The 14042-nt window shown below is 42.6% G+C and overlaps 1 protein-coding gene and 1 pseudogene across 6 annotated transcripts; both read right to left on the bottom strand.

The window, feature by feature from the left end:
• Positions 1-162: 162 nt before the first annotated feature.
• Positions 163-4067, bottom strand: LOC110982792 (uncharacterized; annotated as a pseudogene). The gene is made up of 3 exons (XR_015427387.1): positions 3185-4067; positions 2461-2609; positions 163-1709 (listed from the first exon to the last, which is right to left on the bottom strand). The product of XR_015427387.1 is annotated as an uncharacterized LOC110982792 (transcript).
• Positions 4068-5712: 1645 nt separating this feature from the next.
• LOC110982789 (putative defense protein) lies at positions 5713-13438 on the bottom strand. 5 transcript variants are annotated; one of them, XR_015427386.1, is made up of 9 exons: positions 13325-13438; positions 12998-13132; positions 12194-12342; positions 11615-11706; positions 11318-11436; positions 11050-11088; positions 9666-10762; positions 6199-6411; positions 5713-5853 (listed from the first exon to the last, which is right to left on the bottom strand). XR_015427386.1 is itself a non-coding variant. In XM_087144425.1 (6 exons), the coding sequence occupies exons 1-6, from the start codon at positions 13200-13202 to the stop codon at positions 10671-10673; spliced, it is 696 nt and encodes a 231-aa protein (XP_087000551.1). In that variant the 5' UTR covers positions 13203-13415; the 3' UTR covers positions 8342-10670. The 5 variants fall into 5 exon arrangements, 1 of the variants encoding a protein (XP_087000551.1); XR_015427383.1 differs by having other exon boundaries at positions 12998-13415; XR_015427384.1 differs by having other exon boundaries at positions 9670-10762; positions 12998-13415.
• Between the last annotated feature and the right edge of the window lie 604 nt (positions 13439-14042).

Here is a 14042-nt window from a genome sequence, read left to right as displayed (position 1 = left end):
GGGGCTTGATTACATTGAAAGTTCCCCCCCCTCCGTCAAAAATGGGGGGGGGAGTATCCCCCGTCCCCGGGATATCCGGGCATGATTATGTGTAATGTATTATGCTACCCAATAGTTGTGTGTGTTTCTATACTCATCATGTTTTTGTTCCATTGAAATGGGCAAGAAAAAAATATTGATTTATGACTGAATAAAATTACCGTCATGGCATGACGAAAAACTATAAACACAGTTGTTATCAACAATGTCTACGAACACCTATTCCAAAAGCAAGTACAAAGGTCATAAAAACTGTAAACCACGTAGCCGGCGAAGTCATAAACATGAACCATTCTAGTATGCAAGGTCATGACATGTTTATGCGATGTGAGGAATAACGTTGTTCGTGCGGGCCAAAAGGGGGAATTCCCCGTCGCTCCACTGTTCGGCGATTAACCCACCATACTTTGCGCTAAAGCTGCCTTCGCCATGCATGTTCTGACTGACTCGGAGCAGAATGTCTCACTAAAAGTTCACGTTAGATCTTCATGTCAAGACGTGCTCACGCGGACCAGTCAAGTTCGTACCATGCTCGTACAAAAGCAGTGACCATGTGTAGGAAACGTGGAGCCGAGTAAAGACGATATAAATCAAAAAACCCTCTCCCCTAAAAAAATGATAGAGCAAAACAACAAATTATCAGCTAGTGACAAACCTTTATAGTAGCAGTTAAAACAAAAACAAACGACTGAATATGGGGAGGTCTTAACATGCAGGAATAAAATGTAGGACTCATAAGGCCTACAAACAATTTTACTCAGTACAAAACGGCCTATGCTAGTGATATACATTTAATATACAGAACAGAAATAATTTTGTAATAATTATGAAGTAAATCTGGCAATACTGATTTTAACAATGACAGCCAGGTTTTAAGTCGCCGGCAGCTATCAACATCTTTTTTTTTGAGGGAAAACATGTCCCTTATTCCTCTCCCAGCGGGACACACTTCTTGAGCTTGGAAACAAAGCCTCTTTTGGGTTAAGGAAAATGAGAACAACTTTCTTCTACAGAACAGTTAAATTTGAAGAACTGATGAGGGTCGTCGTAGAAGGCGCTATACATGTGCTACATGTACATCGAACCCTCGAGAGTGGCGGGTAGGATTGATGTTTCGTCGCTTCGTGGTTGCTGTGAAAAAAGAAACAACCAAACAAACAAATCGACAAATCAACACATTCCAGCTCCAGTATTTTTCAGCTTAAATCTATTTAGATCCGACTCTCTGGTCATCAAGTCGTAGGGACTGTTGACTTCTGTACAAAAACATTAGGATGGTACAACACAGCAAGCATGTTAATTTCACGGACGGAACCTCCATTTTACGCAACACTATAGCATAGCATTAAGGTTAGCACAATTTTTCTGTTATCGTATTATGTCAGACAGCTTTTCTTAACCGTAGAGCACCGTACAATTAGCTCTCGAGTGTTTGAAAATAAAACTTCGAAACTTGGGAATGGTGCTGGTTTTCATCAAGGCAATTCGAAGGATGGGACATGTTCCAATGGGCCACGAGGCTCGTCAGTTCTTGGATGGCAAAAGGCTCACCCCAGGGAGCAGATTTGGTCTGTACTTCTACATTCTCTCTCCAACGAGACGAAAAGAACATGGCTGGGGATTCCACATTGGTCCAGAACTCACTGGCTGGTCCCTTGACTATCGTCGCCCTGAAATTTAGCCAGAAATTGAGGAATTTGTAATGTCTGAAAGAGTCTGGGCAAGAATAAATGATGGAAGAAATAGGCTACAAATAGTTTATTAGCTGTGGATATTAGAGGAACGACGAGAACATAAGCGCAAAGACTGAAATATTTAAAGACTGATATTCGAATGAAATGATCCTAGAACATGAGCACCACTGATTGGAATGCTGAAATGCCACATTCATTTTCTAAATTTGAATTCGATTATGTGCTTTGAAGAAACCAAGGTAGCTGCCACAAACAGGACCGGGTGATTGTTATACGCACAAACAACTTATTCCAAGCTGGTTGGTCACAGATCTGAGTAGGCGGATATCTTCTGAGCCTTGATCAAACCTGTCCTGTGCTTGTTTGGTAACTAATGGTAACTAGGATCGTTCGTTGTGGGCGGAACTAACGTGAAAATATGAATGGGCTATAATGTAACTGAATATGATTGGTCCCTGGTCCGTTGAGGGCGGTGTCCACGTAGCTGTCACTGAAGTCACAAACATGTAAAATGCAGCTCAATTGTTGCAAGTACCGTTAAAACCCCAAGCGTAAATGCGAGAAATAATACCCAAGTCCATCAAAATTGACACTTTTTAGTACTACGGCTTTTTTGGGATAGGCAGTCCGTATTGGCTGATGAACTCTTTGCAACAGGCTTGCAAAGGCAACATCAAGCAACTGAACCCTTGCAACAGGTTGCCTATTGACTTTTGAAGTTACCCACCGAAGGGTTGACGCACGTTACAAACTTGGCACCGCTGGATATGGACTTAAACTCTCCTAGGGCCTCGGTGGTGTCTCTTCCCGTTGCCTGGCGACGAGCCTGGAGGAAGAATCCCTGAAACGAGGCTCCTACGTCGGCCCTCACTGTCACTGTTGATTCGGCCGAGAGGTAAAGAGAAAAACACGAACAGGAGGCTCTAAAAACAAGGACTGTGAGATCACTTGGCCCAAAATGCTGGTTATCATCATGAAAGTGAGAGGGCTGAGGTTTTGAACGTCTCGATTAGATGACATTGTAGAGTTATAGCATATGTTAACGAGGACGGGGAAACAAGTGCCGTTAATGGGTAATTTTTTTTTTTAAATTTTTGTCTCTCTTTTTTTTCTCAACGCCACTGGAAACTTGTTGGAGTTCAAAATTGAATATCTTTCATTGTAATAGACCCAAGACACTGATGATTTCAGACTTCAGAGATTGAAATTGATCGAAAAGTATCTCATGAAGTTAGTGCACTTTTATGCACAATTTACATCACCAAGAGCTCTTACACTGACTGAATGACAACACCGACAAGTAAAATAACTTAAGAACCTTCCATTTTACGTGAATGATTGCGCAAGCGCCAAGCATGTACTGGCAAACCAGGTGTCCCTGAGCAGGCTACTTTGCACTGGAAGTAGTTGCAACCGTTGCCATTACCAATGCTCGTTGTGATAAAACTCACCGTGGACTGGCTGTTTTGACCGTATCTACACTGGCTAATCTGGATGGTGTAAGGCGCCGGTCCACTAGCGGTACGCGGCCGGTGACCCACGGGGTCTATGTCACGGCAGACACGCTGAATAGCAACCGGTGGATCTGACGGATATGAGAAGGCAAACTTTGGTAGGAGGAATAACATCGCTATCAACAAAGCCGCGTTCTCCATTATTTACTTCCTGGTAGACACAGAGTGAGAACGATGTTGGCCTGGGCGCAGGTCAAGAAATGTGACTTGAAATCTGACGGAAGATGTTCTTTATTGAAAAAACTCAAAACGACCACACCTCAACTCCTTCCTGTGATGCAACTCCCGACTTGCTTCATTGCAAAGGCTCCAACCAATTCCTACATTGTCAATACTTGAACAACTGCCTATGTTTGTGGCCGTCTTTTTTAAATCCCAAAGTGAAGTTGGAAATATCTGAAGTTCGCACCACCATTCCATAGCATACTAACAAATGGCACGACAAGGTCAGGAGATGTCAGTTTCAATCAACAGCACTTTTGCCTCAAGTACTTGTGGGTTTCGTTTATTACCAAGTGGTCGAAATATGACGTTCTCCCGTGGCACTCTCACCTGCAGACAGCAACGGATTTCTTTTCTCTCTTTTTCCCAAGCGGTCGTCAAAGTTTCTCGTCCGCATTTGGGGAAGGTGACTTTTGTTAATGATTGCTGCCAGAAGCAGATATCAAAATGGATATCCAAATCTCAAAAGGGAAACAACGGATGGTACTGCCCATTTACCACTGATTGATTTTAATGCATAATGCAAAAAAGGATCAAAGTTCTGTATACTGATGGCATGGCGGTTCAGAAAATGCAACGCCCTGTTACATAATTCATAAGACGGCAACGGAGGCTCCTTTGGTTCTAACTGCATATCGCTGGTTCACGAACGACTATGAAACAGCAACAAAATGAACACCATGGTCGAGTTCGGGGGGCCTGTTCTTGACTTGGGTTTCCTGTTCTCGAGCTAGAACAGCGCGAACACGACTGAAGAACACTGTTCTCGACACAGGATCACACACCACCTTCTCGTCAGGGTTTTACAGGAACCAAAGGAAAAACTCGTGAGATTTTGATTTTGATCAGCTGCAAAAAGTAGAGACTGAGATGGCTTCTAAAGCACAGACAATGGGAAATTTGCAATATTAACATTAATTATTTTCCACAACACAGAAATGAATGTTCCTGATTAAATAGAAATGAATTCAGCCCATCCAAACATTAACTCTCGGCCGCCGCCATGATGCTTTCCACTAACTACCAGCCGCGGCGTTCGACCGGCAGACCCACGAACAACAAATCGATTTGTTCTTGAACATTATTAAGCCGCGCGAACTCATCAGCCCGTGACTCCCTGCCCACACGGCACTTTTTAACTGATGAAGGGGGTACCTCTGCTCATGGCGTATTGACCGACCACATAAGTACGCAAAATGAATGTCAGATTCTGAATGCACAAACCCCACTCATCGGTTATAAACAGAGCCATAAACTCCAGAGGGTTTGGGATATATCCCTACCCAGTTTTTGACCAGTAGGATGAATTACTACTCAAGAATCCCCCAACACACTTTTTCGTGATGATCGAGAAACAGGCGGCATTTTCGAACTAAAGTAGGCATTAAGAAAGAGCAAGTACTAAAGCTTAAAATACACCGTTTTGATGTAAGATTAAGGGCGTAAGTACACATAAGATTCACGACTGCATCATGGTCACGTGGTGTCCAGCTCCCCCCCCACGGCTTTTCGAATTTCCACATCTGGGGTTATGAAGAGAGAGGCCGTGCCGCCACACCGCTGGCGCCTTCGGAAAGACTTCAAGGATTTGCGCGTGCTTGGACGGTTTACAGTGTGGTTTTGCTGTTTGTTTGGTTTTGTTTCTTGAATTAGTTTTCCCCCTTTGAAATTCAGTTTCTCTTTTATCTCAGGTCTTGCTTGTTTTTGAACTCCCTAAGTTTAAAATATCTCGATGATAAATCAGATTGGGCCACCCAAAACAGTATGTCTTCATCCATGACTATTTTTAAGACGAAGCCTTAGACGGAGACGAAGTGAAAACCTCAATTAACATTTTGACTTGAAACCGTTTGCCTCACTCGAGAACCGTCACGGACTGACCATCGCGTAACAGACAAAGTGGACTAACCAACTAAAAAACTGCCTTATCGTGCACTAACTAGTAGACGTCAGACCAACCAACCGACAAATTAACGATCCAAACTGGCACAAGGATTCGAACCAAACACGTTTAATTTACACCCTATCTTAATTTGGGGCTGCATTGAGTCAGTCGTAAAGTACACAACTCAAAACATCTGTTATCAACAAGAACACGCTGAGATGTTTGTGGCAGCAGATCTACGTACCGGGAGAAATTTGTGCACAGTCGGATCGACGAATGCATGCTCATGAACTGGACCAGAATATTTGACGAAACCAAGCGGCTCGAAGTCTCCCGTTCTTTTAATGACTTACCGCTGTGGATGAGCAGTTAAGGACGTGTGTCTCATGTGGAATGTCCATGAAAGTCCCAAGGGCGCTTGTCAGAGATGTGTCAGCCTGGCTTCTCGCCTGAATGAAGAAACCGGAAAATGTGACCCCCTGGTCGGCACGGATGGTCACTGCGATCGGAAGAACCAGAAAAACAGGTCCTCGTTAATCATGATGATTATCAGCTCATAAACATTAGACAGGGCTAGGATGTGCAAGTTAAGCCTAGGTTTGGGTGGTTTTGTCAGTTGGGTTGTGCTGGACTCGACTTGGCCTGCATGGGCCCGCTGGGCTGTGGGATGTGCTGGGTGGTCTAATCAGGCCACGGTTGAGTTAATGGAACGGATTAGCACGAGGTTGAGCAGCCTTGACCGTATAATATGAGAGGCCCCAAACATGCACGTTTAAAGAGTCATTAAGAAGGCTCTGACTCACTCGATTGTTGGTTTTAACATTTTGCAGACGAAATAACTTACCCTGAAAGGATTTTCCCGGCGTGTAAGCCATCTCGCTGACTGCGATGGTGTAGGGGGGTGGTCCAGTAGCTGTGTTGTTGCCGTGGCGACGCCCTGGGGACATTCTAATGCATACATTTGGGTGCCGGTGCACAGGTGCCCCATACGAGTAAGCCAAGGCGCAGTGCGGCAAAAGTGCTACTAGGACAAATGTGTGGGCTTCCATTGCGGAGTCTGTAAAGGCACGAACCAAAGGACATGCATTAAAAAGTACATACTGGTCCAAAAACAGACACCGTGGTGCGCTTTGATGTAGTTTCTCTGTTAACTAGTGTTCCCACCTGTAGAGGCTTCCACCTCGCCAAATTAATGCCTCGGCAGTTACCCAGCCAAATAACAGACCCCCTCCATAACTGCGTCTTCTCCATTGCTTCCAATTTGAAGACAAAATTTGATCTCACGGGACTTCATTGGATCTCCTATAGGCCTATACCCGGTCCTAGCCTACATCTTCATCAAAGAATTCAATCTTCGTCCTTTTGTATAGATCCCAACTCCAGCCTCTGGTAACACTATGAGGACCACATCTTCAAACAAGACGACCTCCGGGAGTTCCTGCATCCCCGGACCCCGAACCATCAACTTCCCTACGGAGCAGGAACAAGCGGGCCAGGTTTCCTTCCTTGACGTCAGCCTTCCTAGGAACGCCGAAGGTTCCCTGTATCATCGTACCCACTGCAAGTCCATTCATAATGACCAGTATCTCCGACGATCATTTCTCCACCAAGACGTCGGTCAACCCCAGCCATTTTCACTGAGCTTGCAACAAGAAGTGCCGGCCATCCAATGCAGCAGACATCTGCTGTTCCTAGATACCGTAGGAATTGCAGGCCGTGCCAGCAGCAACGGAGACGGCCTGGAAAGCATTCAAATCGGCCAGGGCAGTTCGTGACATTCACTGCCAAACGTCATACAGACAAAGCCCAGACAATTGATGCAGATATTCTAGGAAATAGACTCCCACTGTGTGCCACCGTGAAAGCCCGGGGCTAAGAGGGAAGGAAAAATTGCCTCTCGGAAAAATAATGTTTATAGTTCTTACTACTGTACATTGGCCGCTTATATCAGAGGGAAATCTCGTTGAATTATTCCATCTGAAAATCTTTTGACAGCCATTCATGAAAAGATTAAAGATGTAAACGAGCGGATCGAGACCCAAACCTTTTTTGCTGAGGGGGGGGCAACATTTGACAGTTTCTTGTAAGTCACTTTCATCGTCTTTTTCGAATGAGGATAACTTTGGGGATTTCATACGCTTTTGGAAGGAAGAGAAATGAAAATGCCTGTCTTTTATTATTTTTTCACGAACGAACTAAAGCAGTTGCTCCTGGGGGCACAGCGTGCTTTGCACCCCCCCTGAAAAATCTAACTTTATTCCTCCTAAGAAGGGTCACCGTTTTCATTTTTCTATTTCTTTATAAGCAAATACGACACAAAGTGTGAACACGCACAAAAGGGCTCAATCTCGAAATCTTGTCATGCTTAACAAGATAAAATTGTTCTCCTAAAGAATGCTTGTAAAAGGAGCTCACTTCTTGGAGACAAATTTTCAAAGCTTTCGAAGAACTTGTGGACAAAAATTCAAACAAACTCCCAACTTAACTCTCTAGGGGAAACGTTTTGCCACTTCACCACCGAGCAAGTCAAGATCAATTTTTAAAAAAATCTTAAAAACAGGTTACGCGTTACGGAATGACATATCTTGTTTTGACGAAACAAGAGCTAGCTTTTGTCGCCATGACTAGAGCCCTATAAACGGCGACTGTCTATAACAATCTTGTCTTCTGGCACGGAGTCTACGAATATCCTGTCAAAATCTTGTCGATATGAACAAGCGGAACCTCTTGTACTCTGCTGACAAGAACAGTTCATGTCATTGTAACCAGAACCCACACATCGATAGCTACTCCTTTGCTCTCTTACATGCACCAAGTCCAAATAAGGCGGTGATCATTGCTAACCATTTCCTTCTGGCCAAGGAAATGGAAAGCATTTGTATATCTAACCACAATAAGCCTTACATTCACAAGCAGTCCGACGAAAGCCCAATAATGCCATGAAGTCAACATTTTCCAAAATGGAGTTTAGTTTTGAGAATACGAGATACATTTTTCCAAAGTTTATTTTTGTGAGACATTTTAGTTATTCATTTCGTTTTTACGAGACATGTTAAAAACATCTACATTTCCAGATGTACTTCCAGTGGTTGTGTTGAGGAAATTGAAGGCGAAGGTTTGCTTTGAGTGTCTTGGCAGCAATTCATGACTGAAACGAAACGGCACGATTTAAAAACACATAAAATAAAAGGAACTTAAAGAAATGTATCTCATCAAAATGTATTTTGCTAAGAACTTTAAAATGTATCTTTTAAAAAATGTATCAAAAAATAGATCTTGTCAAACCGAACTTTAGAAACAATAATTATGTCGTAAAGCTATATGGACTTGAAAAAATACACTTCAATGAATATGGAAATACTCATTAGCATAAAAGCAAAACGGCATGAAAATACCCTTTGAAATAGTGAAATCAAGTTAAAAATTCGGTTTACTTAGGCACAAAGGTACATTTTACAGGTTTGTAATCAAAATAATTGATTGCAGCTACCCTTTAAACCCTTGAATAGTGGAATTATAATGAGCAATTTACCTACGCCTATACCGTTCTGATTGTTACCGTCTTGGCAAATCAGTTTATAAGGAACCCAGTTCGACCCTTTGTGTGTACATGTACATCTAACTTAGTGAGTTACTGACTTTTTTAGTTTTGCACATCCTGACTGGGGTACCGCGTTTAAAGATATCTTCAGTTGTGAATTTTAACTTCCCTCGCACGATTACCAAGTAGTTGACGATTCTCCTCTGGAACACAATAAACGTTTGTGTACCTTGGCACACAGTTCGACCAATATTGATCACAAAGCACTTATTATCCTATCGATGAACAGAAAAAGAGGCATCACTGTGGTGTAGTTTCAAAGTGGACTCTCAAAATAGAAATGTATAAAAATCACTGGCTTGGTTTCAATAATAGATCACCTTAATCCAAAAGTAAAACAAAAATTTAAACATACACGTACAATATATTGTGTGACAAAAAAGGAAAAGAGCAAAGATACATCTCCACTGTTAATCTGCCGGGCTTTAATTAATTCTAAATCTTTACATTGTCTCACTGAGAATTAACAGCACAGGAAACTTGGTATAGGGCAAACATCTTTAAACGCAGAACTTTGACCTAACCTTCGCCATCTTCCACTTGCAAGTTTACCCAGCACTGATGACTAATACATACATGACGAAGTAAAATTACCTCCCTTTGAGACCTCATAAATATTATATGCAACGTTTTATGCAATCAGTGGTTTTGTTTTGAGTTTCTATTCTCGTCATGTTTCTTCTACACTAAAATAGTCTGGTTTTTCTCACCCACCAACTATTGACCGCAACAGGCTTGATTTTCTTCATCACAACTGAAGGGATAAACCAATTTATGACTGAATAACGTTACTGTCGTGGCGTGACGAAAAACGATAAACACACGCATTTGTTATCAGCAGTGTCACGTGACGAAACGCTTAAACCGAAAGCAAGTGGATGAATGGCAAAGGTCATGAGAAATGTAAACCATGTAGCGTTCTGTGTCATGTACCATTTTGGCATTCAGGCTCACGACATTTTGTATGCGATGTGAGGAACATCATGCGGGCCAACGGGGGAATTCATGTCGCTCCAACGTTCGGCGATTAAAAAGTACTTCGTACTCCGCCATGTTCTGACGAACTAACAGTCTCAACATAACAGAATGAAAATCGACGTTAAATCTCCATGTCTAGACTTGCTGACGGGGATGAGTTCAGTTACAAATGCATGAACCATGCATAGGAAACTTCGAGCCGAGTAAAGATGACATCCCCTCCACTCAAGAAAAGAAGACAAGTTTATGGTTTAATTAGTTAATCAGGCAAAACAACAAATAATCAGCTGATTACAAAACTAGCAGCAGTCAAAACAAAAATTAACAAATCAATATGGGGAGGTATGATCATGCACGAATAAAGTTTAGGGCCTCAAAATAAGCCTAAAAACGAATTTACTCAGTATGCAAAGCAATATGCTAGCGATATACATTTAAAATGCAAAACAGGAATAATCGTGTAATATTTACCAAGTAATCCTGGCAATGTACTGATTTTTACAATAGCATATCAAGGTTTTTAAATCGCCGGCGGTGTCAAAATCTTTTTCCTCGAAAACATTCTGAAATAGTGAAAACGTGTCCCTCTGTTTCTCTTCCACCGTGGGATACACTTCTTGGGTTATGGAAACAGAGCCTCTTTCGGTGAAGGAAAACAAGAGAACGGTTTTCTACTGCGACACTTAGTTTTACTTTAAAGGCTGGTGCTGGTTGTCGTAGAGGGCGCTATGCATGTTCTAAATCGAACCCACGAGGGTGGCGAGTAGGATTGCTGTGAAGGCGAGTACCACTGTTGTCACTGTCACACTGGGTCTGAACGAATAGGAAGCTGTAAAAAAAAAACACAGAAGTGCACCGAATCTTAAATTGAGGATCGAAATTTCTCTTTAAAATAATGTAACAAGGCAAGTAAGATTTGAAGCTTTGCATGGTGGAAGCTAAGAGACATGAGAAATGGGTTTGCGGGTACACCATGGAATCAATCTCTTTTTGGGCGAGGTGTGGTTCTTAAAAGAACAAGGCGTTGGATTTCTTCTTGGCTGACACATTTTTAATCAGTTCCTTTTATTTTGCAATTCACATTTTAAGCAGGACGAAGACAGCAAGAACACTTACAGTTTGATTTGCCCACACATATTCGTCGCTTCGTGGTTGCTGTGAAAAAAAGAAAACCAAACAAACAAATCGACAAATCAACACGTCCCAGCTCCAGTTTTGCAGTATAAATCATAATATAAGACAACATTAGCATGGTACAAATATAATACAAACATGGCACATTACAAACAGAAATTAAATTTTGACCCGACACTGCAGTAGCACTGCACGCACTGTTAGCAGAATAATTCTCGTCTCGTCAGATCTTGGAAGGCAAATAGCTTACCCCAGGGAGCAGATGTGGTCTGTACTTCTACGTTCTCTCTCCAACGAGACGAAAAGAACATGGCTGGGGATTCCACATTGGTCCAGAACTCACTGGCTGGTCCCTTGACTATCGTCGCCCTGAAATTCAGAATAGTCAGAAGTTGCCGAATTTGTAAAGTCTCTGCTAGGTACTATGAAAAAACAAGTCCGAGTGGGTGGAGCTCTTTGAGCCTCGAGGCCATCCACGACAGTGCGTTATTTGGTAAACACTGTGCGCGGATCGATCTGCCGTGAAAATGTAATTGGTCATATGTACCTGAATATGATTGGTCCCTGGTCCGTTGAGGGCGGAGTCCACGTAGCTGTCACTGAAGTTTTTGGCGTGGCGCTGTTGTGGCCCCACGCACTCTAGAGGCAAAAAATTCAAAATTCAACAAAAATCATTACAAGCTACGGAAGCTTATTGCTACCAATGAGAAACACAAATATTTTGTCTCGTTTTAAATGACTCATTCTCTCATGTAAACTGCTTATTACTCTCGTTTAAACCACTTCGCTATAATTAAAAATAACGTTAACGAGATAGCGATATCAGGTTTTAAGCGAGATAGCTATGTCGTTTATACGAGATGATAAGTCGTATTAAACGAGATAAAATATTTTTTTCGCGCCGGCAACAATACGCTTCCGTAAAAAGTAAATGCCCAGGTGTAAATACATGTGGAAGCAATAATGCCAAAGTCCATCAAAAGTGACACTGTTTAGTAGTAGGACTTTATTAGGATAGGCAGTCCGTATTGGCTGATGAACTCTCTTGTCACGAGCTTCCAAAGGCAACACAGAGTAACTCGACCCTTGCTACAGGCTGTCTATTGACTTGTTTGGGGTTACTCACGGAGGGGTTGACGCACGTTAGGAATCTGGTGCCGCTGGATATGGACGTGAACTCTCCAAGGGCCTCGGTGGTGTCTCTTCCCGTTGCCTGGCGACGAGCCTGGAGGAAGAATCCCTGAAACGAGGCTCCTACGTCGGCCCTCACTGTCACTGTTGATTCGGTCGAGAGGTAAAGAGAAAAACACGAACAGGAAGCTCTAAAAACAAGGACTGTGAGATCACTTGGCCCAAAATGCTGGTTATCATCATGAAAGTGAGAGGGCTGAGGTTTTGAACGTCTCGATACTATCACAGTGTAGAGTCGCAGAATACATTGTATTGTAAAACAATTTCTAACAGACATCGATTCGGAGGGGGAAAGGGGTACCGTTAATGGGTGTCAATGTAGTCTGTCTGTCTGTCTGTCTGTCTCTCTCTCTCTCTCTCGCTCTTTCTTTCTTTTGCGAAATTGGTCTTGGTTGTCTTCACACCACTTGAAACTTGGAGTTCAAAGTTAACTATCCCTCGTTATATTATACCAAATACTATGATGTCCTTAATTCAGAGATTGAAATTGATTGAAAAGTATCCCATGAAGTTAGTGCATTTTTATCCACATTTTACATCGGCAAGAGCTGTTACACTGACTGAAACGACAACACCGACAAGTAAAATACGTTATGGGCTAAGAACCCAACATTTTAGCCGAAACATTGTGTAAGCACCATGAGTTCATTGGCAAACCAGGTGTCCCTGAGCTGGCTACTTTGCACTGGAAGTAGTTGCAACCGTTGCCGTTACCAATGTTCGTGATGACAAAACTCACCGTGGACGGGCTGTTTTGGACCGTATCTATACCGGCTAATCTGGATGGTATAAGGCGCCGGTCCACTAGCGGTACGCGGCCGGTGACCCACGGGGTCCATGTCACGGCAGACACGCTGAATAGCAACCGGTGGACCTGACGGATACGAGAAGGCAAACTTTGGTAGGAGGAATAACATCGCTATCAACAAAGCCGCGTTCTCCATTATTTACTTCCTGGTAGGCACAGAGTGAGAACGATGTTGGCTTGGGCACAAGTCAAAAAATGTGACTTGAAATCTAAAGGAAATAAGACGTTCTTCATAGAACAAACTCAAAATGACCACACCTCAACACTTTGCTGTGATGCAACTCCCAACTTTGTCCAATGCAACGGCTCCAACCATTCCTACATCGTCAATACTTTGAAAACTGTCTATTGTTGGTGGAGGGCGTTATTTTAACTCCCAAAGTGAGGTTGGAAAAATCTGAAGTTCACACCACCATTCCGCTGAATAATAACAAATGGCACGACAAGGTCAGGAGATGTCAGTTTCAATCAACAGCACTTTTGCCTCAAGTAGTTGCGGGTTTCGTTTATTACTAAGTGGTCGAAATATGACGTTCTCCCATGGCACTCTGCAGATGGCAATGAATTTCTTTTCTCTCTTGTTCTCAAGCGTTTGTCAAAGTTTCTCGTCCACATTTTGGGAAGGTGACTTTTATTAATGTTGTTAATGATTGCTGCTACCAAGAGGTACCTCCCCCCCCCCAAAAAAAAGAAGTTGACATCAGGCTGGAGCAAAATTTCTTGTAACTCTGAATTCATTACTGTCTTTTGCTGTGTACAGCACAAGGGTGTATGACCCTAGAACAAACAGGGTGCAGCAAGCCTTTCAAATAGTCGGGATAAAACCTCAAATTCTTGTAAGTCGCCGTTTGTTTTTAGTTTCTTTTGTCACGCTATATGTAAATATTTTTCTCCACAAAGATATCTCTGATTTATACATGTAAATGCAGAAACTTCAGTCCTGAATATGGCAACCTTGGATTGAGTATTTATTTAA

Source organism: Acanthaster planci, linkage group LG12, assembly GCF_054643075.1.
Source record: "Acanthaster planci isolate LZ-2023a linkage group LG12, COTS_SCS, whole genome shotgun sequence".
Classification (NCBI taxonomy): Eukaryota; Metazoa; Echinodermata; class Asteroidea; order Valvatida; family Acanthasteridae; genus Acanthaster; species Acanthaster planci.
The sequence above is the reverse complement of the archived record's forward strand: the minus strand, read 5'-3'. Positions and strand labels throughout refer to the sequence as shown.

What these genes read in the sequence shown, in the direction of transcription:
- LOC110982789 (XM_087144425.1), bottom strand. Translation starts at nt 13,202, where the DNA reads ATGGAGAACGCGGCTTTGTTGATAGCGATGTTATTCCTCCTACCAAAG. An exon ending in TCCAAAACAGCCCGTCCACG is followed by an intron (nt 12,343 to 12,997) that starts GTGAGTTTTGTC and finishes CCGAATCAACAG; the next exon opens with TGACAGTGAGGGCCGACGTA. An exon ending in GACCACATCTGCTCCCTGGG is followed by an intron (nt 11,089 to 11,317) that starts GTAAGCTATTTG and finishes TTTTTTTCACAG; the next exon opens with CAACCACGAAGCGACGAATA.